The sequence below is a fragment of the Hoplias malabaricus genome, chromosome 14 (genome assembly GCF_029633855.1).
Source record: "Hoplias malabaricus isolate fHopMal1 chromosome 14, fHopMal1.hap1, whole genome shotgun sequence".
Lineage (NCBI taxonomy): Eukaryota > Metazoa > Chordata > Actinopteri > Characiformes > Erythrinidae > Hoplias > Hoplias malabaricus.
In genome coordinates, this window is record NC_089813.1 from 12,952,660 (window position 1) to 12,980,008 (window position 27,349).

Below are 27,349 nucleotides of genomic sequence, written 5' to 3' on the forward strand. Positions count from 1 at the left end.
GTGCTATCGCTATACCTCAGACTCTACTGCCTCCTACAGCTGCTCTTAGGTACTACAACACATCCATTAGAGATCATTACTACACTGAGAAGTGTGTGGACGAGTGTAACCTGACACCGCCTCACAGTCCTCAATCCACACACTGCACACAGAAAGAACAGTGACAACTACATGGAGAAATGTCACTTCACCGAAGCACTACATACATCAGCCACAACATTAAAACCACTTGCAGATGACGTGAGTAACACACCACCTGATATACTCCAGCCCTCCAATAGGGCTTCATCAGTGTTGTTCACTTCACCTGTGAGTTTTTTTAATCTTGTGGCATAACAGTATAAAATAAAACAGAACAAGAAGTGACTTTAGTGCTTGACTCCATCATTAAAAAATCCTTTATTTCATTCAGCATTTTCATCCTCCTCCTCCTCCTCCGCTCTGAATACAATTATTTCAGCTTCAGGAGGAAGTAATGTTAAACATATTAACAAACGTGCTGAAGCTGACAGGTTTATTGTCGACTGAAGGAGAAGACGAAGTGAGGTCAGTATTCTGTGAGATCCTAGGTGTAACAGTGTAGATGGATATGGTTTTACTATTTGGCAAATAACAGGTCACTGTTAACCTTACTATTTATGTGTTATAAAATATTATAAATGGACTTTAATGTGTTTACAACCTAATAAATATCTATTAATAAACAGATTTTAAAGCATTTATAAATGTCGCCTTATTCTGAAGTGGTACCATTCACGTTCATATACTGAAGGAGTGTAGAGCATGTGTTTGTCCACTAGAGGTCAGAGTCATGACCTGGACATTAAATGAGACAAAAGTAACGTTGTTAATGGGAAACATCTCATACACGTTCATTATTAAAATACCAACAAATCAAAAGTGAACTTAGTGTATGAAATATTAAAAAATCAACGATTAAACTAAAAAAACTAAAGCATGATTCCAAAACAAGGCCCAACCAACAGAAGAGAAACCTCACCACATGTAAACACACACTAATGTAAACAGTGCTCTGGATGTGATCAGTACATTTTAATTTAATGTGATCAGGAGAAAAAAAAATGTGATAAATATATTTCAAAACAACATTTAAACATAAAATTTACAGTGTGGTATTTGTCCTTCTGCTATTTTATATAGAAACCAGTTGTTGACTCATGGGAGAGCTGCTAAGGGTTTTCCACACTGCACTTTACCTTTATGACTTTACCTTTCCATGTTTTAAAGACGTGTGTGTGATTAGTGAGAAATAAGGAAACAACAATGCACTCAAAAACAGAAAGTTGTAAGGGTTGGTCAGGGTGCTGGTCCAGCTTCGGCCACTAGAGGTAAATCAGCAATTAGCCCTGGCACCTTGCACCTGTGGAGCTACCTATAAAGGCTCTAGGAAGACAGCAGAGTTTGCTGGTTCTTTTGTGTGCTTTAGCATGTCGTAGTTTTCAGGAGGTGCTGGGAGTTTGAGAGGTCTCACCCTTCCCCTTCTTTTCTCTATTTCTTATCAGAAGACTTAGAGGTGTTCTGTTGTGTTCTGTTAAGTTGGGAGAATTTATCAAACCTCAGTATTGTAGAGGTAGTCAGTCTCCCCTTGCATCCTTTGTTTACCTTTCCCGCCTTCTCCCCAAATACGTATAGGTTTGGGAATATTTTCTTCCCCAATCTCTATTGCATTTCCCACCACTATTATCACCTCCACCTGTTCACTTTCTGTGGGTGGTTGTGGTACAGTGGTGGGGTATTAGATTATCATCAGAAAGACAGGTTCAAACCTGATGTGGTGAAATCATTCCATTCTTTATGAAAGTTATTTACTTTTGGTTTCCTTTTTTTATCTTTTAATAAATAAATAAACAGTTTTCTATAAGTTCCCTCAACTTTGTTCCACTTCTGACTGCTTAGCATTTGGCTCTGATCTTGTAATAGCTGGTAGCTCACTCAGGTATTGCTCTATTCCTCCAAGAGATCTGTGTTCATTTTGACGATGCTTCGCCGAATCCCCAATGAGGAGACACGAAGTCACCTGGTCGGTTGTGATCAAGGGTGAATGAGGATGGGTGTAGATGGAAAAGATGATGATTTCTGGGGATCTGGTGCACAGTGAGTAATTTTGTTGGAATAAAACAGAACAGAAACAAACAAAACCTGAAATGGAAATAAACAGGAGTTAAAACAGTAAACCTGACTCTTATGCAGCACAGGTAAGTATGGCTCCAAGTCACAAGCCCATGGGACTCTTTCTCTAAGCTAGCTCCCTCTCGGACTTTGGTGAGTGTTCTCCAGCTAGTCTCCCCCTTGCTACCTGTTTCCCTTCTTCTTATATGATTGGCCCCACCCCTGGACTGAACCATGGAATCCAAGGGGTGTGTCCAACATATAAGAATAGGCTACACATTTATTCACAAAAAACAACCAAACAAAGTAACATGAGATAATATAAGGCTTTAGAGAAACATAACCGGTTAGTGCACGTACATCAACAGAATCTCTTTACCGGGTTGTGACCAAGACTCTCCCTCCCTATAAGCTAGTCGTGGGCCCTACAGCACACCCCATTGGTGGACTCTGTCCGATCAACCTCCCCTTACTCAGTTTGCTGGCAAAGAGACCACAGAAGTAAACAGGCAAATATAACATCCACATACACAGTCTCTAGTGAAGGGCAACCTTTGTCTCATCACATTCATAACCACCGGAAACTACCCGTTACAAACGTTTAATGTTGATATCAAAGAACATTCAAAAGCTGTTTAACAAAGTGCACCCCCACCTCCAATGAAATCCGAGCTTCTCCCCTTTGGATGTGGATGCTTTGCTTAGCTGGATGCACTATAGGAAGTAAGCAAGCCAGTGGAGGCAGTGTGATGCTCTGCTCAGAAATCTTTAGTCCTGACTTTCATGTGGACACTACGCTTAGACGTCTCACCTATCTAAGCATTGTCACAGGCCAAGTACCCCTGGTCATACAATACTAGGCAGGGTTATTGTATTACTGTAACACGGACACAGTTCTGAGAAAGGTAAGACAGCAGAAGATACATCTGAGCTTCCCTCAAGATCAGCTAAATGGAGAAACATCAGCAAGCATCATTTTATACAGTAATTTATTTCAGACCTGACTCACCACACAAACAGAGCTACAGAGATATGAAACACAGCCTGGAAGGTCACAAGAAAGCCTCTGTGCTGCTTTTTATTATAAATAAAGACAATGAAGTGTAATATCTGATTGTTAAAGGGGTAAACACAGGGGTATATTTGATTTATTACTTAATTCATATATGTTTCACAAAAATAATCCTTTCTTAACTGTATGAGAGGGTATCAGTGAGGTCCCACTCTGAGATCTCTGCAGCTCTGATCCTTCAGTTCAGTAACACACACAGACACACACACAGAGCTCACTGTTTTTCTCTTCAGATCAACTTTGTACAAACCGGATTCCAAAAAAGTTGGGACACTAAACAAATTGTGAATAAAAACTGAATGCAATGATGTGGAGGTGCCAACATCTAATATTTTATTCAGAATAGAACACAAATCACAGATCAAAAGTTTAAACTGAGAGAATGTATCATTTTAAGGGAAAAATATGTTGTTTCAAAATTTCATGGCGTCAACAAATCCCCAAAAAGTTGGGACAAGGCCATTTTTTACCACTGTCTGGCATCCCCCCTTCTTCTTACAACACTCCGATGTCTGGGGACAGAGGAGACCAGTTTCTCAAGTTTAGAAATAGGAATGCTCTCCCATTCATGTCTATTACAGGCCTCTAACTGTTCAATCGTCTTGGCCATTTCAGTACCCGGATCCTTCTCCTACGTAGCCATGATGTTGTGATTGCTGCAGAATGTGGTCTGGCATTATTAGGTTGAACAATTAGGTTGTGGAGCTTGCTTAGAAATGGCTTCCTCTTTGCACTGTAGAGTTTCAGCTGGCAACGGCGGATGGCACGGTGGATTGTGTTCACTGACAGTGCTTTCTGGAAGTATTCCTGAGCCCATTCTGTTATTTCCTTGACAGTGGCTTTCCTGTTTGAGGTGCAGTGATGTTTAAGGGCCCGGAGATCACAAGCATCCAGTAGAGTATTACGGCCTTGACCCTTACGCACAGCAATTGTTCCAAATTCTCTGAATCTTTTGATGATGTTATGCATGGTTGATGATGATAATTTAAAAGTCTGTGCTATTTTACGTTGGGTAACACCATTCTGGTATTGCTGCACTATCTTTCTGTGCAACAATGGAATTGGTGATCCTCTTACCATCTTGGCTTCAGAGAGACACTGACACTCTGAGAAGCTCTTTTTATACCCAATCATGTTGTCAATTGACCTAATTAGGGTTAATTGGTCTTCCAGCTGTTCATTATATGCTCAATTTCCTTTTTCCAGCCACTTATTGCTACTTGTCCCAACTTTTTTGGGATTTGTTGACACTGTGAAATTTTGAATCAACATATTTTTCCTTTAAAATGTTACATTTACACAGATTAAACAGTTGATCTGTCATCTATGTTCTATTACAAATAAAATATTGACATTTGCCATCTCCACATCATTGCATTCAGTTTTTATTCACAATTTGTTTAGTGTCCCAACTTTTTTGGAATCCGGGTTGTATTTATGACACACACATTTTTTGATGTACTATTTTTATGAAAAACTGCACTGCACAGGTAAATTTAAGATTTCATATCTTAAGTAGCTTCATCATTACCAGTCAGGTTCATCTTCGGTAACTGTTGGGTTGCATCCATCTGTTTTTTCTGACATATTCCTTGGAATAATGCAAGATCTTGTGCAGCGAAACATGGAGAGACATCGGCTAGTTTGCAGTTTCTTCTTAAGGTAATAGGTTTTTCTGTGGGATTGAGAATTTTTATAGGGATCCAACAGTCTCCCCACATGGGCGTGATCACCTTTCCCACAAGAACATTTCTTGGTACAGGCCTGGATGTGGTGGATTCCACACTTACTGTGCTTCCCAAAGACATGGGAGACTCACTAGGGAGTCTTCCCCAAACTAAGTGTTCATGTCTAGGTAAAAGGGTCACAGCATTTGTCAGCTTCACTGTGCCAATTTTTCTTGGTGTCTCCTCACCCCTCCAATGGGTCACACTCGCCATCATATCCAAAAACTGTTCACATTCAGGAGAGCACTGGAAGCCATCACATGAGACTTTTGTATTCTTTGATTTGAAATAATACTGTGTAGAGAATTTGTGCATGAAGTCTGATGTCATGACATAACAGAAAGCTGACAGTCGCGGAACACAGTAAATAGTCCTTTTAATGTCGTTATCCAAAAGAGTAATCACAAGGCAGGCAAAGTTCAATAACAGGAGCAAACAGTACCTCAGAGGATGGGCAAAAACCGTAGTCAAAAACAGGCAGAGTTCGAAAACCAAAGAATACAAACAGTACCAAAAGGGACAAGGCAGGAGACGTAAATCGGGAACACAGGCAGGAAGTAGGCAACAAGAAACCGTCAGACAAAATACAAGGGAACGCGTTGTATGCATGGGAGAACCAAAGCAATACTCGGCAGGGAACAGTTCACTGAATGGGGTATAAATAGGGAGACAAACAGGTGTGTGTAATTAGAATTCTGGTGAGGGAGACCGGCGGGTAGTCATGTGACTGACAGGTGCATTCTGGGAATTTGAGTCCTGAGATGTAGGCGTGACATCTGAAAATCCTGAAACTCACTCCTTAACGTGAATAGTATCCCAATTGCTGATAAATTATTAATATTGTTATTGTCTAAAATTAGTAATAATAATAATAACAATAATAATAATAATAATAATAATAATAATAATAATAATAATTTATGATTGATAATCACAATTAAGCAGAAATAATTCAAATACTGTTACCATGCTACAGTGCACATTACATATGCCCTGAATATTAATGTACATAACTGATTATTTGTCAAGCTACCTTTTATTATATAGGTCAAAAGACAAGAATAGTAGAACATTCTCAATTATGTTTACAGAAGGAGCTTACAAACCTCCCCCTACCCCAACTCCCCCCTCCCACACACCCCACCTCAAACTGTCAGATCTCATCCTGCACTATTCTTCTTGTACCAACCACGGTTGAAATGAACAAACAGCCACAACAACCATCGAATTGTGGCCGGAAAGAGCAGGTCTGTTTTAGCTGCACAGGCACACAAACAAACAAATGTAAAAATGCAGCAAAATAAAAATATTAACAAGATTATACTTGAAATAACACAAAGGTTGTGGTTCTCTAAAACCCTCTTTAATCAATTCAGATTTATTTGTTCAGATCAGATTTAGCTGTTTTTACTGTTCACAAACATTTGTGAGTGACCTGTATCTGTTTGTAATGGGAACAAATCTGAACCTTAAACATCTACTCTGTAAAACTGCTTTAGAGTTAAGTAGTTTTTGATAAATTCATATGTCAGGAGCTCTCTAGACTTCTTTACGTGCATCTCTCTCACTCTCTCGCTCTCTCACTCTCTCGCTTTTTCTCTGTGACTGTGTTTAAAAGCAGAAGTGGGGTCTAACAGTCAGTTTCTACGACACGTCTGGAGCAGTATGGAGTTCAGTCGTCTCTGTGTGATGCTCTGTGAGTAAAAGCTCTGTTTATATTGTTATTACAGTGAGTGCTGTTTGAAGATGTTGATAAAGTAACTGTTCTGTTCAGTTAGAGTCAAAGTATTAAGAGTTGTCCAGGGTTTCAGATCCATAACAGAGGAGAGAATCTGCCACAAAGACTGTCTGTTGTAATACAGACAACATAAATATTTCAGTTTTATCTTAATTCAAATGCTTTAAGAATCAGCATTTTGTGAAGAATTCTGCATAAGTTTAAGTGGAAATGTACCTCACTGTATAAGTGTAAACTTAATTCATATACAGCATGAGATAAAACAGGCACATGGGCTTTTGGTAACATTCAGTATAAATATTTTGAGTCGATATTTTTGGTAAAAACTTAGATTTATGGTTTATCACAAAGTAGTTCAGAAAATATCAGCTGTGGAGACTGAAATATGTTTTATATGAGGTCTGCAGTGCTGAGGCTGTATCAGAGGAGTGTGAGATTAGTGTAGTTTTCATACTTTTCAGATTTTAAAAAGTTGTTTCACCACTTATTTTGCACTGATACACTGCTGTGTTGGCAAATGTTTGTTGTCATTTCTCTGAGATGTACACACTGCCTTCTTTTACTTTTGAATACAGCTGGTACTGATCCGAAGTTAGTATTTGTCTGACATCAGTGAGAAATGCTGGACTGAAAATCACTGGGGTGGGGGGGATTCACTCACACACCTAAGTACACGTTCGAGTAGCCAGTTCTCCTACTAACCTGTGTTTTTAGACAGTGAGAGGAAACTGGAGCACAAGGAGGAAACCCACACTGACACAGGGAGAATACACCAAACTCGTCACAGTTCAAACCCATGACCCAGGACTCTAGAGCTGTGTGACTGCTACCTGTTGCACCACAGTACTGTCCTCCACAGGGTTGTCCCTACTGTAAATTCAGAACAAGCAAAAATGAGAACATTCAGTATCAGTATTTGTACCTGGCAGAGGTGACACTGTGATCACGAAGGTGGTTCACCCAAAGTGAGAATCATCCATTGTTCTCAGCTGAATAATTTCTGTGGGTGACTGCGTTTGCGCTCTCCACTGTGTTTTTGGAGGAGGCAGCCATGACTTAATGGTTAGAGGAGCAGGGTTAGTACTGGTTTGATCCTCACAAGCGGCAAGAAAATCCATGGTCAAAGTGTCCTTGAGCAATGTTACCTCTAAAATAATGCTCAGGCACAAAGGATGACAGTGGAAAGAAATATTTTCAGTAATTCAGTGATTCACTTTCAGTGATTGACTCCTGACACTGAAAGAGTAACGGAGCATGAATCGTATTTGTCCCACAATTTTACTGCATTAAGCTAGAAAATATTTCTTTAAGTTGCTGATTAAAAACATTCAGTTCTGAGAAATGTGTGTCAGATTACTGTAGGTTTAACAGATGATGTTGCTGTGGAAATATGAGGTGGATGATCAAACAGCAGATTTTACATAAAAAATGTGTTCCATTTTGAACCATGTTTTGTCAGACGTTGTTCTCCACTAAACTGGTTTAAGATCAGAAAGGGTATTTTAGTTGTCTTACTGAACTAAAAGCAGGCCAGTGATTTGAGCTGCTGATTTACAGAGCCTTAATTTCTATGTAGTTACATTTTTAGAGTGTTTTTTTTCACTGTAATCATGTGATTCTGAATATTTTACTTTATAAAAAGAGCTCCAGCTCTTTCAGATTTCTTCATTCTGTGTGTTTTACCTGCTGATGTTTCACACTAATACGTCATGTCCTCTGTTTCTCTCTCTGCTGCAGTGCTGGTTCTGCTCTTCCACCGTGGACAAAGTAAAGGTGAATCATTACATACAGCTACTGAACTCTCTCATTATCATTCACATACACAGAGTATTACAGAGTATTCTGCGTATTTAAATGGCCATGTGAGGACACAGACATTTGGACTGTGTTCAGAAGGTTTATTTTCTCTTCCATGAATATTTAGTTACAAAATCTGTTCCCAGAGCTGAAGTAGAGTTTTGAGGGACTGTGGCCTACAATGTGAACAAGCTTGCATTCTAAGACCAAACAACCAGCAAGTGTGTTAACACCACCCAGACTGACTGTAACACAGTTTCAGTATAAGCTCCAGCAGTGCTATAAATGAGAGAGTTCATGCAAAAACATTTGACACAAAATGAACCCTAAATTCATTTCTTTATTAAGACTATTTTAACATTATTAATTAAGTATCAATTAAAATCAATAGATTTGTTGTGTAAATGTATTATAGCCAGCTCTGTGGTTTGTTTTCCAACAAAAGCTTTATAAAATCTGCTTAGTCACGTGTTAAAATTGTTAGAAATAGAAACCTTGAGTGGTGTTATTGTTGCACAGTGATCAGAAATGATGATAAATTCAGGTATAAATCCTGCTAATGGAATGTAGCTGATGTGTAAAACTGCAAGAAAAATCATACAAAAATCCATCAAAGAGAATTATTATTACATTTACGCTGAGAGCTCATAATATTCAAGCTTCCTGCAAAAAAAGGATTTATGCAACAGTCTGAAGATGGGAAATTGCACACTTCCACTCAGTTATCACTGATTTGACTGCTGTCTGAATACAATTTGAATCTAGATTTTTGGGCTTTGGTTAAATATATTTTTAAAATGTATGAAAGCTGTGGTGATTTGGCTGCTGTTTGGTCAGAAATGTTGCAAACATCTTAACTTTGTCTTCAACTTTGAATCAAAAGCCTATTTTATTAGTTCTGCGTCAGTGGACACGCCGTGTTGAAATGGGATAAAAGAGTAGTCACTGAACAGCTTTAACTACTCTGAGGTTGGGACTGTGGCCTCAGGTTTTCAAATGGAATTTTCCAACTTGAAAAGTAGAAAAGTTCAGATTCCCTCTTGTTTATGAAAACAACACAATACACACACACACACACACACACACACATACCACACACACACGCACGCACACATGCACACACACACAAAGGTTTTAAAATATCATGATGATTGTGTTGTTGGTGAATCATAGTTGGTGACACTACTGACCTTCACACAACAGATTAGGAACTGTAAACTATTATATTGTTCTATAAAATTTAAAAATATACATTTAACTGATTATGTATTTATATTTAAACTGTGCTGAATACAAGCCAGATTACCCTTCTCCTATTCAGTCTGGAACGTTCCATGATTTCCAAAAGGAATTAATTTTGATTTGTTTAACCACAGGAAAGTTTTCAAATTTACCCCCATTTGTTGCCTCCAAAATACTGCAATTTAACTGCTCTTGGGCTGAGAAGGCAGCTGCGTTTCTGGATCTTGTTTTATATGGTTTCTGTTCTTTATGGTAGAATTTTAACTTGTATTTGTGGATGCAGTGTGTGTGGTTTTGGGGAGTGTTCCTGATTTCCTGCAGTGATTTCTGCTGCAGTATCATGTCTTCTTTTAATATAGTGCCATCTGAGGGCCCAAAGATCATGGCCATTCCATATTTGTTTTCAGACTCAAGACACTCGTACTCAAGATACTTAAGTACTGAAGATGATGATATCACCAAGTTCTTTACTGTTTTATTCAGAGAAACTTTATTCTGGAATTATGTCACTATTTGTCTGTGCAGTCTTTTACAGAGTGGTGTACCTCTCTCCATTTTTACATCTGAAAGATTCAGCTGATAAATATAATCAGTTGCAAAATGTTTGTTTTCTTCATTTTCTATGAGAGGAGTGTGAATTGTGGCTGTATTTGAACCTAATCCTAACACTGACAGTGCAGAAAAATCAGAAATCAAATTTCAGGGTTTTTTAGGGAGAGCTTTTGAAGTGCAGACTGACTGAACAGAAACAGAACACAGAGACATTCAGAGTCATAGAAACTTTCATGCTTTTAGGACGGTAGAGTGACATTATAATTACATTATTAGTAATTAGTCATGTTTATTACTAATTATTATAAATTACTAATAGCCTCGGTGACTGTTTACAGTTGTATGCAGCAGTTTGGAGACCCTCTGCTAAACCCACTAAAGGAATATAACTTACATTTTAGTGCACATTTTCCACATTTATGGACATCTATTTTCTAATGTTTGTGTTTATATTTTGGCAGACACTGGGATGATACTGAGATACAGCCGTGCTGTAACAAGCAACGTTTTACTAAGTGCCTTAAAAGAGCAAAATAGTGCAAAATGGCACAAGTGAACAGGCTGTGTTTGGCCTAGACTTAGTCTGTAGCCAGATTCAGGGGCATCACAACCACCACACTTCATTCTGACAGTGAGCCCCCAAACAACAACACGTCTCACTACACACCACGCCCAAACACACAGAAACATAAGAGAAAACCCTCCCTGATATGAACAACCACCAACTGCAACATAAACCCCAAAATTAGCCCTAAATCTACAAACCAGGGGAGGACGCAGTGCATGCTGGGAACTCTCCTGTGAGACCCCAAGCCAGTGCCGCTATAATATATAGTTTAAATCCTTCTGCATTGTTAAATAAATAAAAATAATAAATATTAATGTGTGATTAAATGTGCTAAAAAATATGAAGCAGGGCAAAAAGCAGCTGATTTCTGCACAGAAGGTTTTCTTCCTGTGACGATACACATTACAAAGGTACTTGTGATCTTTGAACAGTGAAACTGTCATCCTTTGAAACTGACTCCTTTAAAACTGATCATTCTGTTAATACATTTTTATTAATAATGAATTAAATGAATCTCAGACAAAACCAGAGTAAAATCATCACTTGATTAGTACAGGCTTGGGGTTGTGTTTTTGAGCCCCACCTCAGGTCACTGTCTGTGAGGAGTTTGGTGTGTTCTCCCTGTGTCTGTGTGGGCTTCCTCCAGGTGCTCTGCTTTCCTCCCACAGTCCAGAAACACATGTTGTTAAATGGAGTGTTTGTGCAGTAGTGTCCATAGGTGTGAGTGTGTGAGTGTGTGTTGCCCTGTGATGGATTGGGCGTAAGGTGGGAACACACCCTGGACAGTTTAGGATTGCAGTTACAAACATTGAATGAACAAATGAATCAATTAATGAATTAATTATTTAATAATACATGATTCAGTTTGTGTCTTTTGTGAAATAAGTAAAATGATGTAATTAATTATAATTATTAAAATGGTTGTATTCTGGAGGACAAAAATCAGCTGTTTTGTTGAAAATATGGAACACACTACAGAGAAAAACTAAATGTCGCATGTTGCTATATTTATGTTGAAACAAACACATGTCCAATGTTTTACATCTAACAAATGACTAGTTACTTTTCACTAAAATATAAAGAAATTCAGTCCATGAAGAGGAAATGATATAATGTTTAACAATGTCATTTGATCAAGGGGCAAATGTTGAAGAAAACTGTACATTGTAATTCATCATTTCATATCAACAGAATATAAACCCAAACTGAAAGTGCAGCCTCAGGACGCAGTCTTTACTGGAGACACAGTTACTCTGAGCTGTGAGCCGCCAGATTACACTGGATGGGAGTTTTACTGGAATACAAACTCTCAGAATTTACAACCTCTTCTGATTCCTGAAAATAGACGCAGCAGAGTCAGTGTAACATTGTCTACTCCAGGAGTAACAAAGTTCCAGTGTGCAGTGGGCCGGCCAGGTGACAATCCTTATTACTTCAGTGACACTGTCCAGGTTACAGTCAGAGGTATGTATTGACTGCTACTGATTTCTATTTTACTAAAAACCTGAGTTCAGAACTTTGTGTGGTATAAGGACGACATCCCCCTCAGTGAATCTCCACAGTGGAAGGAGAATAAATCTCTGAAATTAATCTGTATCATGCAGGTGTTTATAACTGTAACACACACACACACACACACACACACTCCAGTTAGGCTGTTACACTAACTGTACCAGGTTTGTGTGATGTCTTTATTACAGTTTATAGTATGATTTATTAATCTAGAAGTGCTTTATAAATATACAAATCTATTCTTTGCCTGTACTATAGCATCAGAGGATTAGTCTTTTAGGAACCTCTGTGATTGCTACTCTGGACTCAGCACTGCAGAAACTGCACTATGTACGTTTTGGAGGAGTGTAGAACACCACTCCCCCTCTGATCTCTGTAAAGTGCTGTAAAAATGAACTACACTAGGGGGCGCCCCAGCAGCAAAAACCCAAATCTTACCCAGTGTTTCTCTAAGTGTTGTTTATCTGATAGAGACCAGGTTTATCAGGTCCAGAACATTTTTAGTTTTCTTCTTTTTTATTATTTAAATATTTAAATATTTGACTCTCCTCTTCTTTAAGCACATGTCTGACTTTTTCACAGCACCACAGTTCATCTCATTACAGGTGCTATCTATAAAAGGAGCACTGCAGCAAAAGTTTGGGAACCACTGATCTAGATTTATCCACAGCCACAAAGTGGAAAATACCAATAAGAGGAAATGTTTAGGTTGAAGAGTGAAAAATATCCCTTCCACAAATTGATAGAGCAGTATATAAGATTTTAACAAATAAATATGGAATAGACTCCAGTTCAGTCTTTCACTCAGGACAGTATGAGCATGTATTCATTATTAAAATGTAAAAGGAACAAATGATATAATTTACCAATGATGGATTTGTTTATAGCACCTCAATAAACACAATGAAGGGTCTACAGAGTGAACTGGGTCCATTTGCAGGTTTGTTCTAACACTGTGTTCTAACAAAATGTCAGATATTTAACTGACTTCATCATTTCATATCAGCAGTAAAACCCAGACTGAGAGTGGAGTCTCAGAGCACAGTCTTTACTGGAGACACACTTACTCTGAGCTGTGAGCTGTCACAGTCGACTGGATGGAGATTTTCTGGAGGAAAGACTCTCAGTATTTACACCCTCCTCTGATTCCTGAAGATAGACACAACAACACAGTCAGTGCAGCAGTGTGTACTCCAGGAGGAACAGAGTTTCAGTGTGCAGCGCTCAGGGAGATTATTATTCTGTGTTCTACAGTGATACCATTCAATTACAGTCAGAGTTATGTGATGACTTCTGTTTCCTAATTTACAAATAACGGGGTTAGAAATATGTGTTTTTTTATTTTAATATTGAAAGTATGTCATTGCTCTCAAAAGGAAACATTTCTTTCTCCAAAACTAACTTTACAGGAGCAGTAAAAAGTTAATTTTCTATTTAAAGAAGTGTTTGAGTATTAATTGTTTTTTTTGTGAAGAAATCTGTCCCAGAATAAAAGTGCAGTTGGTGTTTCCAGAGTCAGAGAAAACGTGAGAAACATCAGAAATGGAGATACAAGGTTTTGTTCTGATATGATAAATATTTAAAAGCATTTGTGAACTTTGAACAGAGACACCAACACCTACAGTGAAGATCCAGCCAGATCTGAGTGTTTTCATCGGAGAGACAGTCACTCTGACGTGTGAAATACACAGTGAAGATTCCTGGAGTTATTATTGGTTTAAGGGTGACACACAGCAGTCTCAGCACTCAAAGACGTACCACATCCCTACAGTTGATGGGAATCATGGAGGAGCTTATTCCTGTAGAGGAGGACTTTCAGGCCGAATAAACACACACACCAGTGCCTCTGTTACACTGACTGTATCAGGTGAGTGTTACACCTTTATTACATTATTCTGTTGTTAGAAATACAGTAATATAGAAATGAATTATAAATATATACATCTGTCCTTTTCCTCTATTGTAGCCACAGGGGATTATGGTGCAATCAGGGAATAAGTGGCCAGATTCACAAAAGCTTTCAGAAGAAAAAACATACAAGGGAACTTAAGATAAACACTAAGTAGTTAGTAGTTAAATGCAATAAAAAATAAAAAATAAAGTTTTCAAATATAGTCTTCCAATAGTCCTCAATATTTCCTTATGACTTTTCTCATCATATTCTTCATTGTTCTGTCTTTTGTAGACAGTGTAATGAAGACTTTCATGCTGCATTTTACAGTTTATAACTGCTGTGAGACACATCTTTAAAAATGAATCACCCATTATTCCCAGTATTCAGTTAAATCTCTGCAGCTGATAGAGAAATGGAGGAAAAGAATAATCAGACTAGATGAGCATTAGAAACATGTAAATAAACTAGAACTAGAAGTGAGGGTGAAGGAAATCTTTTAATCTTCTTCTATTAGTAGTGATTCAGCTCTTTAAACTGATCATTATAGAGATTTAACTGAACTCTACTCAACTCTAAAACCAGTGTCAGGGGCAGAGCACAGAGTCCAAAACAGACGAAAACACGAGGTAAACAAGTACAAGCAGCGATCCAAAAATTCAATCGAGAATAAAGGAGCCAGGATCAGAAACAGAAAAAGAGATTTAAAAACTGCAGGAGAAACCCACTCAGAAATGTGCAGAGAATTCACACAAAACTCATAGCGTTCTAATGTTTGACAGTTGTTTGGTTCGTTTGTGAAGACATTTTTTTCACAGAAAAACATAATAAAAAAAATAAATGGAGATCAAATGTTTTGTTTTGTTATGATAAACATTTCAGAATTATTTGTGATCTTTGAACAGAGAGACCAACGCCTAGAGTGAAGGTCCAACCAGCTCAGAGTGTGTTCATCGGAGAGAGAGTCACTCTGACATGTGACACACAAAGTGGAGATTACCAGAATTATGAGTGGTATCAGAGTAATGTTCCTCACCCCAGTTCTCAAAGGAAGGAATATGTCATCAGTTCTGTTGCTCAGACTCATAAAGGTGTTTATACCTGTAAAGGAAAAGGATCGTCAGACCGAATATACACACACCAGCGCCCCTTTAACACTGACTGTATCAGGTGAGTGTGACTCCATTGTTACATTATTTCTGTTCTAAGAGATATTAGTTTATGAATACATTATAAATATTTAAATCCATTACTTTCTTCTGTTATAGCTTCAGGAGATTAGTTTTTTCAGGAGATTATTGAGCCTTGATTTCTTCACTCCTCCAAAGTTCAGTTTTACATGTTGTTTCCATTCTCTGCTTCTCAAAGATCCAAATAAATCCAAACACATTCAGTGATGTTGAGGTCTGGACTCTGGGGTGGATTGATTATTGACATTTACACTTCCTTTCAGACCCATAGCTCACAGCAGGAGAATGGATGTTTTCAGGAGTGCAGATGAAAGCTTTAAGTGTTGTTTGTCTGATGGAGACAGTTTTGATGTTTTCTCAGGTCCAGGAGTTTATATACAGTGGTGTGAAAAAGTGTTTGCCCCCTTCATTATTTCTTATTTTTTTGCATGTTTGTCACTCTTAAATGTTTCAGATCATCAGACAAATTTAAATGTTAGTCAAAGACAACACAAGTAAACACAAAATGCAGTTTTCAAATGAAGGTTTTCAGAAATAAGAAATCATGAAGGGGGCAAACACTTTTCACACCACTGTTAGTTCTTCATTTATTATTTAAAGGAATGCTACAAAATATTTTACTTTAAAATTATAGCTTCAAAATCATTGTGATGCTTTACTGTTTTATAATATGGAGAAAAGAGCCTCAGTCCTGATTATGCTGGGTTCAGCACTGCAGAAACTGCATTATGTAACTTTTGGAAGAGGGTAGGAAACCAATCACCTCCCTCACTTTCCCCATTGATTTCAATACAGTGCTGTAAATCTGAATTACACTGGGGGGAGACCCAGGAGCAAAAAAACTTATCCAGTGTTTGTTTAAATGTCTGACTCTTTTTCACAGCACCACAGCTCGCTTCATGACAGCTGCTTCATGAAGAAAAAATACACTGATCCACTGAAGTAAAACTTAGTCTGAGTTTATCCACCGCCACAAAGTGGAAGATACAAATAAGAGGAAATGTTCAGGTCGTTGGAGAGTGAAAATATCTCATCCACAAACTGGAACAGTAGCATTTAATCATTTAAGAAACAAATAGACCCCAGTGTCTTTCAAACAGCACAGAATGAGCACATTTATTTATTTTTAAAAAGTAAAAGGAACAAATATCATATACCAGTGATGGGTGTGTGTTTATCAGGTAAATAACCCTGTAATGAAGGGTCTACAGAGTGAACTGGATCCATTTGTAGGTTTTATTAACAAATACAACAGAGAGAAACAACCTTAGAATCAAAGTCCAGATCAATGTCAGAGAAATCACAAGGAGGACAGTTTCCAGAGACAGATCAAAAACCAGTGTCAGAGGCAGAGCACAGAGTCCAAAAAAGACAAAAACACGAGGTAAACAAGTACAAGCCGTGATCCACAAATCAGTTTGAAGGGGGCTGCTGAGGGTAAATGGGAGACAGGTTTGGGAGAATTTAAGCAACACTATGTAGTAATTTCTGTTTAAATTAAATGCCTGAAAATTATTTTGATGCTCCACTTACCTGAGAATAGAGCCTCTTTCATTGCTACTCTAGTCTCACAAGGAGGAGAGTCTACAGACAAGAAAAGAAAAGCCACTGTGCTGACTTCATCATTTCATATCAGCAGTAAAACCCAGACTGAGAGTGGAGTCTCAGAGCACAGTCTTTACTGGAGACACAGTTACTCTGAGCTGTGAGCTGCCACAGTCGACTGGATGGAGATTTTCTGGAGGAAAGACTCTCAGTATTTACACCCTCCTCTGATTCCTGAAGATAGACACAACAACACAGTCAGTGCAGCAGTGTGTACTCCAGGAGGAACAGAGTTCCAGTGTGCAGCGCTCAGGGAGATTATTATTCTGTGTTCTACAGTGATACCATTCAATTACAGCCAGAGTTATGTGATGACTTCTGTTTCAGTTTTTAAAAATGAGTTCAGAATTATGATCATAGATGTTTTTTAACATTTCACATATGTGAAATATTTATTTTGTTACGATAATCATTTCACAATGACTTTTCATTTTGTGACAGTGAGACCAAGGCCTACAGTGAAGGTCCAGCCAGCTGCACGTGTTTTCATCAAAGAGAGAGTCACTCTGACATGTGAAATAAACAGTGGTGTTGATGGGAAATATGTGTGGTACAAGAATAATGCTGAAGTCCAAAATGGTCAGAAGAAGGAATATGTAATCGATTCTGTTGATGGGTCTCGTGCAGGTGTTTATACCTGTGAAGGAACACGATCTTCAGGCCGAATATACACAGAGACCAGTAACTCTGTTAGACTGACATGTATCAGGTGAGTGTAACACCTTTATTACATTATATTGCATTAGAAATATAGCTCACAGCAGAGGAATGGATGTTTTCAGGAGCGTAGATGAAAGCTTTAAGTGTTGTTTCTCTGATGGAGACAGTGTGGGTGGTTTATCAGGTCCAGCACAATTTTACAAGTTATGGTTTTCATTATTTAAATATTTAATAGTTTGACTCTGCTTCTTCATTCACACGACTGGCTTTTTCACAGCACCACAGCTCGTCTCATATCAGCTGCTTCATGAGCAAAACCTCCACTGATCACTGAAGTTAGGATTAGTCTGAATGTTCTCCACAGCCATAAAGTGGAAGGTACAAATAAGAGGAAATGTTCAGGTTGTTGGAGAGTGAAAATATCTCATCCACAAACTGGAACAGGAAAATTTAATAACTTAAGAAACAAATATGGAATGAAGTAGACTCCAGTTGTATCTTTCAAACAGGACAGTATGAGCACATTTATTAATTTTAAAATGTAGAAGGAACAAATATCATCACATACAGTGACAAGAAAACGTATGTGAACCTTTTGGAATTTCATGGTTTTCTGCATAAATTTGTCATAAAATGTTATCTGATCCTCATTCAAATCAATGTTATTAACAAATATAATGTGCCTCAAATAAGGCCTCATAGTGCTAGTGGATAAAGTATATGAACCCTTGGGGTAATGACCTCAAAAAAGCTCATTGGAGTCCAGTGTTCACATACCTTATCTTGGTAAGAAACAAAATTGGAGACTGGAGCTGTGGACTAGAGCTACTTTGACTGATAAAAACCACTCAATCTTTTTGAGTTTGCTCTGCACAAGGAGGATACGCGAATGTGAGCCATGCCTCACCAAAAAGAGCTTTGAGAGGATCTACGATAAAAAAAAAAATTGTTGATGATGGAGATGAAGATACATGAAGATGGAAAGGGTTCGAAAGTGATTTCAAAGACTTTAGAAATTCATCAGTCTACAGTTAGGCAAACAATCCACAAATGGAGACAATTTAGGACTGTGGCTACTCCACCAAGAAGTGGGCGCCCAGTAAAATAGACCCCAAGAAAACAACAGAATCTCATCAATGAGGTAAATAAACAACACAGAGTGACAGCCAATTTGATTTGAAAGCATCATAAGTACAGGCTACCATCTGTGTTCTTGAGCCTACAGTCCACAAAACCTTGAACAAGCAGGGTGTCTATTACAGGACACCACGAAGGAACCCAGTGCTTTCTAAAAAGAACATTGCTGCACGCCTGACATTTGCAAGACCACATAGTCACTCTACAACGATACTGGCAAAAGATTTTGAGACAGATGATACTAAGATTGAACTATTTGGAAAGAACACACAGCGCTCTATCTAGTGTGAAAAAGGCAGTGAATATCACCATGAAAATATCATCCCAACCATAAAGTATGGTGAAGGGAACATCATGATTTGGTCCTGCTTTGCTGCATCAGGTCCTGGCCAGCTTACATTCATTGAGAGGAAAATGAATTCCCAAACGTATTCTACAGGATAATGTGAAAGTGTCTGTACGTCAACTGAAACTGTAGAATTTGGGTGGTACAACAGGACAATGACCCAAAAACACAAGTCTACTACAGAACGGCTTATGAAAAACAAAATCACTCTTTGGAGTGACCAATCAGATCTCAACCCTATAGAGATGCTATGGAATGGTCTTGAAGGGCTGTACACGAGGCGTCCAAGGAATATGAGAGAGCTAAAGCAGTTCTGCCAGGAAGAATGTCCAGGTCTAATCCACAGCTACAGAAGAATCTAATGAAAATCAGATCACATTTTATAACAAATTTATGAAGAAAACCATGAAATTCCAAAATGTTTACATACGTTTTCTTGCCACTGTACCAGTGATGGGTGTGTGTTTATCAGGTAAATAACCCTGTAATGAAGGGTCTACAGAGTGAACTGGATCCATTTGCAGGTTTTATTAACAAATACAACAGAGAGGAACAACCTTAGAATCAAAGTCCAGATCAATGTCAGAGAAATCACAAGGAGGACAGTTTCCAGAGACAGATCAAAAACCAGTGTCAGGGGCAGAGCACAGCAGTGGCGATTGCTCTAAGACTGCAAGGGAAGCTCAGCTTCCCCTAAAATGTCAAAAAATAAGTGATCAAATATATACTGTTGTTTGTACATGTCACAGAATAAATATGCACTACAACGCGCTCAACTTTTGTTCAGAATCAGCTTCTTATCACTGGTAAAGACGCGGCTTTCCTCTCAATCATTTCCGCTTCACAGTGCTTTAAACAGTGAGGGCGCTGAGCGTCCACAGAGTTCAATAGCGAAGCAGCGAAGTGCAGGGAAACGAGACGAGTCATTGGATAAATGCTGGGCTTTGTCCCGCCCATCGGACGCTCAGCGTCTCTGGGGGTCTATGGGGCAGTGGGCTGGCCTCGGCTGGCCCGGACGCTCAGCTTCTGCATGATGATTGGATGATCTGTCTTAGGCTGAATCCCTTTTTGGTTGACAGCGAAATGAGCGAATCAGCGATCCTTTGGTGTAAAGATCCGTGGGAGCATTACATTTTCATTCTGTTCTGAGTTGAACCGGAGACTTTCTTAAACCTCTTAGCGGCATTTTCTTTGTTAAAAACGACTAGCGACAAATCGAGCTTCTATTTCTGGTGGGTTTTTTTGTAGCTGCTTGTGTTTGGAGACTGACTTCTATCACTCTTTCTGATTTCTATCGCAGTTTCTGTCCAGCGGGTGCGGCTGAGCCCCTCCACCGTTACAAAGCACTCACAGGCGGACACACTTCACATGGGCCAAGGCCGTTTAAGCAGCCTAGCTCTGCTGGCCATTGAGAGGACACTAGTCAAGTCCCTGGAAAAGACGCCTTGTTGGTGCGACAGGGTCACAGATCATTTTCTTGAAAAGGAACGGAGGGTGGAATTTACGTATAAATAAACCGACACATTTTATGATGTAGGCCGAAATTGAGCTTCCCCTCCTTGAAAGACCAGCATCCGCCACTGGTCAATACATACCTCTGACTGTAACCACAGAGTCCAAAAAGTACAAGCCGTGATCCACAGATCGGTTTGAAGGGGTTCTAAAGGTAAACGGGAGACAGGTTTAGGTGAATTTAAGCAACAGTATGTAGTAATTTCTGCTTAAATTTAATGCATGAAAATCATTGTAAGGCTCCACTTGACTAAGAATAGAACTGTCATTGCTACTCCAGTCTCAGCACTGCTGAACCTGTACTTTCAAACTCCTGTTATGTTTTCAGATGTATAACACAGTCTAACTTTGCTTATCTGTCTACACTCTTAGTAAATGACTGTAATAAACAGAATGTTCAAAATACTAAAGGCAGCAAAGTGTGTTTCTGAGCCTCAGAGAGCAGTGTGTAAAAAAGAGAGATTTCCAATAAATTTATTTCACGACAGTAAAACCTCAGCCTACGCTGACATCAAGCCGTAATGGATCTGTACTGAGAGGAAACCCAGTGACTCTGTACTGTACACTGGGTCAGTCTGCTGGATGGACCTTCTACTGGTCCAGAGACACACAGAGTCCTGAGATCAGAACCAGCTCCTCCATCTACACCATCAGCTCAGTTAGTGACTCTAATGGAGGTCAGTACAGGTGCAGAGCTGGCAGAGGACACCCAGTCTACTACACACACTACAGTGATGCACTCTGGGTAAACGTCACTGGTGAGTAACAGACATTCACTAAGTGATGATATTTGTTGCTATTAGGACTGAACATGTAATGATTTATATTTACATCACTACACACACAAATAGTCAACATTATTCAGAATTCATAACACATCTTCCTTCCACAGCGTCACATATTTATCTGTGAGTTTTATCAGGGGCCTGGTGTATGTTTGTGAAATGCAATATTAGAAGATATTTTAGAAACAGGCAGCGACAATGTTTTACAGGAAATAAAATCATCTTCTAATTGATATCATTTGATGAATTTTGCTTTTAATAAAACTAGAGATGTGAGCTAACAAGGAAGTAAGATTAAAAGTGTCATGTGCATAATCACTACTCAGAATGGTTCTGGGGGCAGCACTGACTTACTGACTTACTTATGGCAAATAAAAAAAACTTTTTTATGGAAAAAAAAGGTGCAAAATAATTTTCTTTTTCCCCCCTGTAGATTTGTTGCAGAATGTTATAATGCTCTGCTTCCTCAGAGGCAGCAGTCGTGCATTTCCACTTTGTCTTAGCCTCTACCTCAGAGGAAGCAGAGCATTATTGTATAACATTCTGTAGCTCCTTCACAGACAGCAGAGTCATAACTCCAATGTGCAGGAAACTACTTCTACAGAATCTGCCTCAGAGGCAGCAGAGCATTATAACATTGCTCAGCTTCCTCAGAGGCAGTTACATTATCCTCCATTCAAGCAAAACATAACAGAGATTTCTGCAGCACTTCCAACAAATTACAAACAGAACTATGTAAAGTAACAGAAATGAAAAAGTATATTGCACATTTTTTCTTCTAATGTCATTTCTGACAGAACACACACTGGGTCTAGGCAGACCTTTACTGGTTTACTGCATGTGTTTGGAAATCTCCACCCAATGTGTGCCATCAAATCAGGTTCATCCCCTCATTTTGGCTGGTAACACTTTGGCATCAAAGGCAGCACTGCCTCCAGAACAAATTTGAGCAGTGATTTTGCACATGAGAGAATAAATATAGCTTCATACTGACTTTAAAAATGAATGAACCAGCTCTAATTTTATTCATTTAACTGTAATGTGTAAATAATTCTCAGTGGTTTTTCTGTCAGATTTTCAATAAACTTTGTTGTGTTTTCTTAAACATTAATCAGCTCAAGGGTCCAGTTTTATAAATAACATAAACCCAAACAGCTCTGCTTCTCGTCATAAAGAAAACATGTTTTTTTCTTACAAACTGAAAAGAAAGATTAATAATAATAATTAAATAAATAACCCGACAGTTTCAGTGTTCAATATAAAGGTGGAAAATAGGGTTCTTTATATGAAGCCAGTTTTGATTCACTACAAACCACTCACTGGTTGTTTAAACAACATTTAAATTAAAGGTAATGCACCAATTTAAGGATGTTTTCTAGAATTGATCATTTAACTAAAACCATTTGTGGTGAATTAATTCAGGAAAATCTTAAACTGATGTTATGAAGCTCTTAATGGTCACCCTTTCTATTGAAATATTTTAACTCTTAACACATTCACTGGTGAACATTACAGTTCTGATTATTTAATATTTCAATTCATATAACTAATAATAATAAGGTAAATTTATAATATATTATCTTTTTTTCAGCAAGTTCTACAGCTGTGTTGTCCAGTATAAAGCCTGATGTACATGTGTTTAAAGGAGAGAATGTCACTCTGAGATGTGACATAGAGGCAGGAGGAGACACTGAGTGGAATTACATCTGGTTTAAAGATAATAATGAACTAAAGCAGTTCAGTAGATCACAGGAGATTACAGTCCGCTCTGTTACAGAGTCTAACAGCGGTAAATACACCTGCAGAGGGGAGAGGAAAAGTGACTCTCAGAAGTCAGAGATCAGTGATGCTGTTACACTGACTGTGTCTGGTGAGTCTGTGGGTTTGAGGTGTATTTTCTTGTTAATTATACTGTATGTAATAATCTTCTCCCTCTGTATAAACGTGTTTGTGTCTGTTCTATTCTCCATGTCGTCTGTGTCAGGTGAAGCCCAGGCAGTATTGAGTGTGTCTCCACAGAGCTGGCTGACTAAAGGAGACTCAGTGACTCTAAGCTGTGAGGTTAATATCTCCTCTAAAGGCTGGACGTTCAGCTGGTACAGAGCTGTTCCCTACAGACAAGGTTTAACCCAGATTACAGATGTTCATGGTAAAGTGGTGTATTCTGTAGAGCTCCTGTCAGACAGCAGAAGAGGAGCTGGAGGCTCCTACACTCTCAGTCCTGCTGCTCTGTATCACACAGGAGTTTATGTGTGTGGAGCAGAGAGAGGAGAACCAGCCTTTCACACACAGTACAGCAGTCCACAGCCGCTGTGGATCACTGGTGAGGAACTAGAGCCAGTGAAGAATATACAGTCAGAACAGTCTCACTACACGTCTGTTGATTTTTACAGTGAAAATGAGTTAATGTCCTCTACAGGACACAGACTTTAATATGACACTAAGTCTAAACACATTGCTCAGGACACAGTTTATATTGTACATTTCCGCAAATATAGAATTAATAAGGGTGGCACGGTGGCGCAGCAGGTAGTGTCGCAGTCACACAGCTCCAGGGACCTGGAGGTTGTGGGTTCAATTCTTGATCCGGGTTCTGAGGGTGTCTGTGAGGAGTGGGTGTGTTCTCTCCGTGTTGGCGTGGGTTTCCTCCGGGTTCTCCGGTTTTCTCCCACTGTCCAAAAACACACATTGGTAGGTGGGTGGGTGACTCCAAAGTGTCCGTAGGTATGAATGTGTGTGTGTCTGTGTTGCCCTGTGAAGGACTGGCACCCCTTCCAGGGTATATTCCCCGCCTTGCGCCAAATGATTCCAGGTAGGCTCTGGACCCACCCCGACCCTGAATTGGATAAGCAGTTACAGATAATGAATGAATAGAATCAATAATTAACTGTGCATTAAAATGTGTGTCTGTGTGTTCTCTGTAGAGGAAGTGTGTTCATTTTCACTTAGATTTAAAAAGAGCTGCTCACACTCTTTGCCTGTGTCTACAGTGAGGGGACACAAGCTCTCAGACATATTTGTTTTTCTCATTTCATTTACCTCCAGTGAATAAATCCACTTCACATACACACAAATAATGTCTTTGACTTTGTACTTAAAAATATGCTCAGAGAAATCCTGCATGTGTCCAACTGCTCCATAACAGAAGAGCTGAAGAACTGAGGCTCAGAGCTCTGTACATTGCCTTAGAGCTCAATACTATTCTGTTCATATTTATTAGGACAAAGTCAAAATATTTGATCTGTGTTTGAATCTGAAGGAGACGTATGTGTATCTTCCTCCTCAGTGTGTTTTATTCATTAAACCAATTCTTTCGATGGACAGTGTGTTTCTGAAGCATTATGTTAGTATTCAGCAACGTGATACACATCTGTCTTCTGTGTATTTTCAGGTAACTCTCCTCCAGTGTCTCTGATCATCAGTCCCAGCAGAACTCAACACTTCAGCACTGACAGTGTCAGTCTGAATCTGGAGAGAGCAGTGATCCTGTCAACATCACAGTGCACAGTGAGTCTTCACTATTCTCATCAATAATAGGGGCTCAATACAGAGGAGTGAAGAGAAATATAAAAGATATTCATTATTTAATAACATTTCGAAAGCAGTTAAGCTCTTTACCACAGTAACACTTTATTTACTCCTGTTTCTATCCTGCAGATGGTGCTGTGATTCTGGAGAGTCCTGTCCACTCTGTGTCTGAGGGAGATTCTCTGACTCTCCGCTGTTTATATCGCTCCACAAAGTCCTCACACCTCCCAGCTGATTTCTATAAAGATGGAGTACTTCTCCAGAAGCAGACGACAAGAGAGATGACCATCGATAAAGTCTCAAAGTCTCATGAAGGTCTCTACCACTGTAAAAACCCAGAGAAAGGAGAGTCTCCACGGAGCTGGATCTCAGTCAGAAGTAAGAAGCAGCTACATGTAATTTAACTCTAACTCTACAGTAAAACCCTTAAATATTGTGACGTCATGGAGGCGGGTGATGAGACTAAGCCATGACTGCTTTTTAGGTAACTTTTATCGAACTCTTTAGAGGGCAGTAGGAAAGGAAACAAGGGAACGGGCAGCAATTTGGGTTTGATGTGTAGCGAGATTCAGAGGCACCACACGCCCAAAGACATCTCACAACACACGAAGCCCAAGCACACATGCAGCAGAAATACAAAATCCCCCCCTGAAATCACAAACACAGCACAAAACCCCCTTAAATAACCTCCGCCTCCAAAACAACCCTGAACTAACCAACAGTAAGTATTCTGAGAAACTTGGCGTCACCACAATATAAATGAATAAATGAAAGTCTCTTATTTGTCCACTCTCAGGGTCTGGACTTGATGGTGTAATAACAGGAGTGGCTGTGGGGCTGAGTGTTTCCCTGCTCCTCATTATCATACTGGGCCTGTTCTGCTATTACAAGAAAAACAAAGGTTTGAAAAATGATTTTCTTGGACCCCGTGGTCAGTATATTGTGAATAGACGTATTTTTTGGCTGATGGAATCAAACCTTGCACCTTCAAAGAAGTAATTTTAAGCAATTAATTTAACTTTTAATTTAAAGGTTAATTTATTTTGGAAAAGTTGATAAACCCTGAAGTGTTGCTGTTTTTGTCAAATTATGTAAAAAAAAGTAAAACCAGGTCGTTTAGTTCTGACAGAGACAATGTGCAGGCTGCTCAAACGCAGATGATTTCTTCACACTATGGCGTGTGTTCTATTGTCTAACACATATTCTTGTTTTAACAAATATACACAAGTGAAAAAGATTATTTTGCTTTGGGGCGGGTCTTTTTTTAACTGCGACACTGAACTGGACAAGTGGTTACAGATAATGAATGAATGAATAATACAGTGGAGTCATTAATAAACTACTTCTGTTCTAGATGATTCTGCAGATTTGTCCAGTGAAATTGTGTATGCCAATATTGTGACAAGTAAAAAGAAAAAACCCAAACAAAATGGTAAGATTTAAGTTAAATTCTTATGTTATTCTGTGCAATTCTGTGTATTTTACATTTTCTCTTAAAAAAAATTCTATATCAGAAGATGCAGTGATAACAAGTGATGTCACATATTCTGAAATTAAGGAGGAATCACCAAAACTCCATGGTAAAGGTATGAATTACACACTGCATATTATTTTCTAAAGAGCACAGAGAACTGTAACATGAAACACTGGCTGCTCTACTGTACAACATTCACTCAAATAGTAATATTTTTCCAAATCCTCATGGAGAGTTTAGTTCAGAGTGGGTGTAAGTTTTTGGGAAATATTCAAGTGAATTGAAAATAATTATCAATAACTGGTTGAGGACGGGGGCGGCACGGTGGCGCAGTCACACAGCTCCAGGGGCCTGGAGGTTGTGGGTTCGATTCCCGCTCCGGGTGACTGTCTGTGAGGAGTTGGTGTGTTCTCCGCGTGTCCGCGGTGCCCGCGTGGGTTTCCTCCCACAGTCCAAAAACACACGTTGGTAGGTGGATTGACTACTCAAAAGTGTCCATATGTGTGAATGTGTGTTTGTGTCTGTGTTGCCCTGTGAAGGACTGGCGCCCCCTCCAGGGTGTATTCCCCCTTGCACCCAATTATTCCAGGTAGGCTCTGGACTCACCACGACCCTGAACTGGACAAGCAGTTAATGGATGTTGACAGAAGAAAGACAGTGATGACACAAAGCTTCTGCTCTCTTTCAGAAACCAGAGCTGAACCCAGTGATGTGACTTACGCTGATATTGAACTGAAGCCAAAGAAGGAGTTAAAGAGTGAGTTTGAAAGAAAGTATCCAAATATGTTAAGAGCAGAAGTGTGCTGTATGGCGGGACATTTGTGTGAATTGAACTAATGTCTTTACATTTCTTTGAAAAACAAAAGCCATATCAAGAATACTT

At 39.0% G+C, this 27,349-nt stretch overlaps 2 protein-coding genes across 2 annotated transcripts in view; both read left to right on the plus strand.

Annotated features, from left to right (window-relative positions):
* LOC136665666 (carcinoembryonic antigen-related cell adhesion molecule 5-like) overlaps window positions 1–27,349 on the plus strand; it is a 210,748-nt gene that overhangs the window by 79,306 nt on the left and 104,093 nt on the right. The gene's annotated exons all lie outside the window — the stretch shown is intronic.
* The window catches only part of LOC136666190 (basement membrane-specific heparan sulfate proteoglycan core protein-like), a 47,421-nt gene that overhangs the window by 19,976 nt on the left and 96 nt on the right, over window positions 1–27,349 (plus strand). The window contains exons 11-18 of the mRNA XM_066644260.1: window positions 12,018–12,290; window positions 13,945–14,205; window positions 21,168–21,437; window positions 23,056–23,334; window positions 23,449–23,856; window positions 24,856–24,924; window positions 25,122–25,370; window positions 25,789–25,893. Coding sequence (XP_066500357.1) covers window positions 12,018–12,290; window positions 13,945–14,205; window positions 21,168–21,437; window positions 23,056–23,334; window positions 23,449–23,856; window positions 24,856–24,924; window positions 25,122–25,370; window positions 25,789–25,893 — 1,914 coding nt within the window. The remainder of the gene's footprint in view (window positions 1–12,017; window positions 12,291–13,944; window positions 14,206–21,167; window positions 21,438–23,055; window positions 23,335–23,448; window positions 23,857–24,855; window positions 24,925–25,121; window positions 25,371–25,788; window positions 25,894–27,349) is intronic.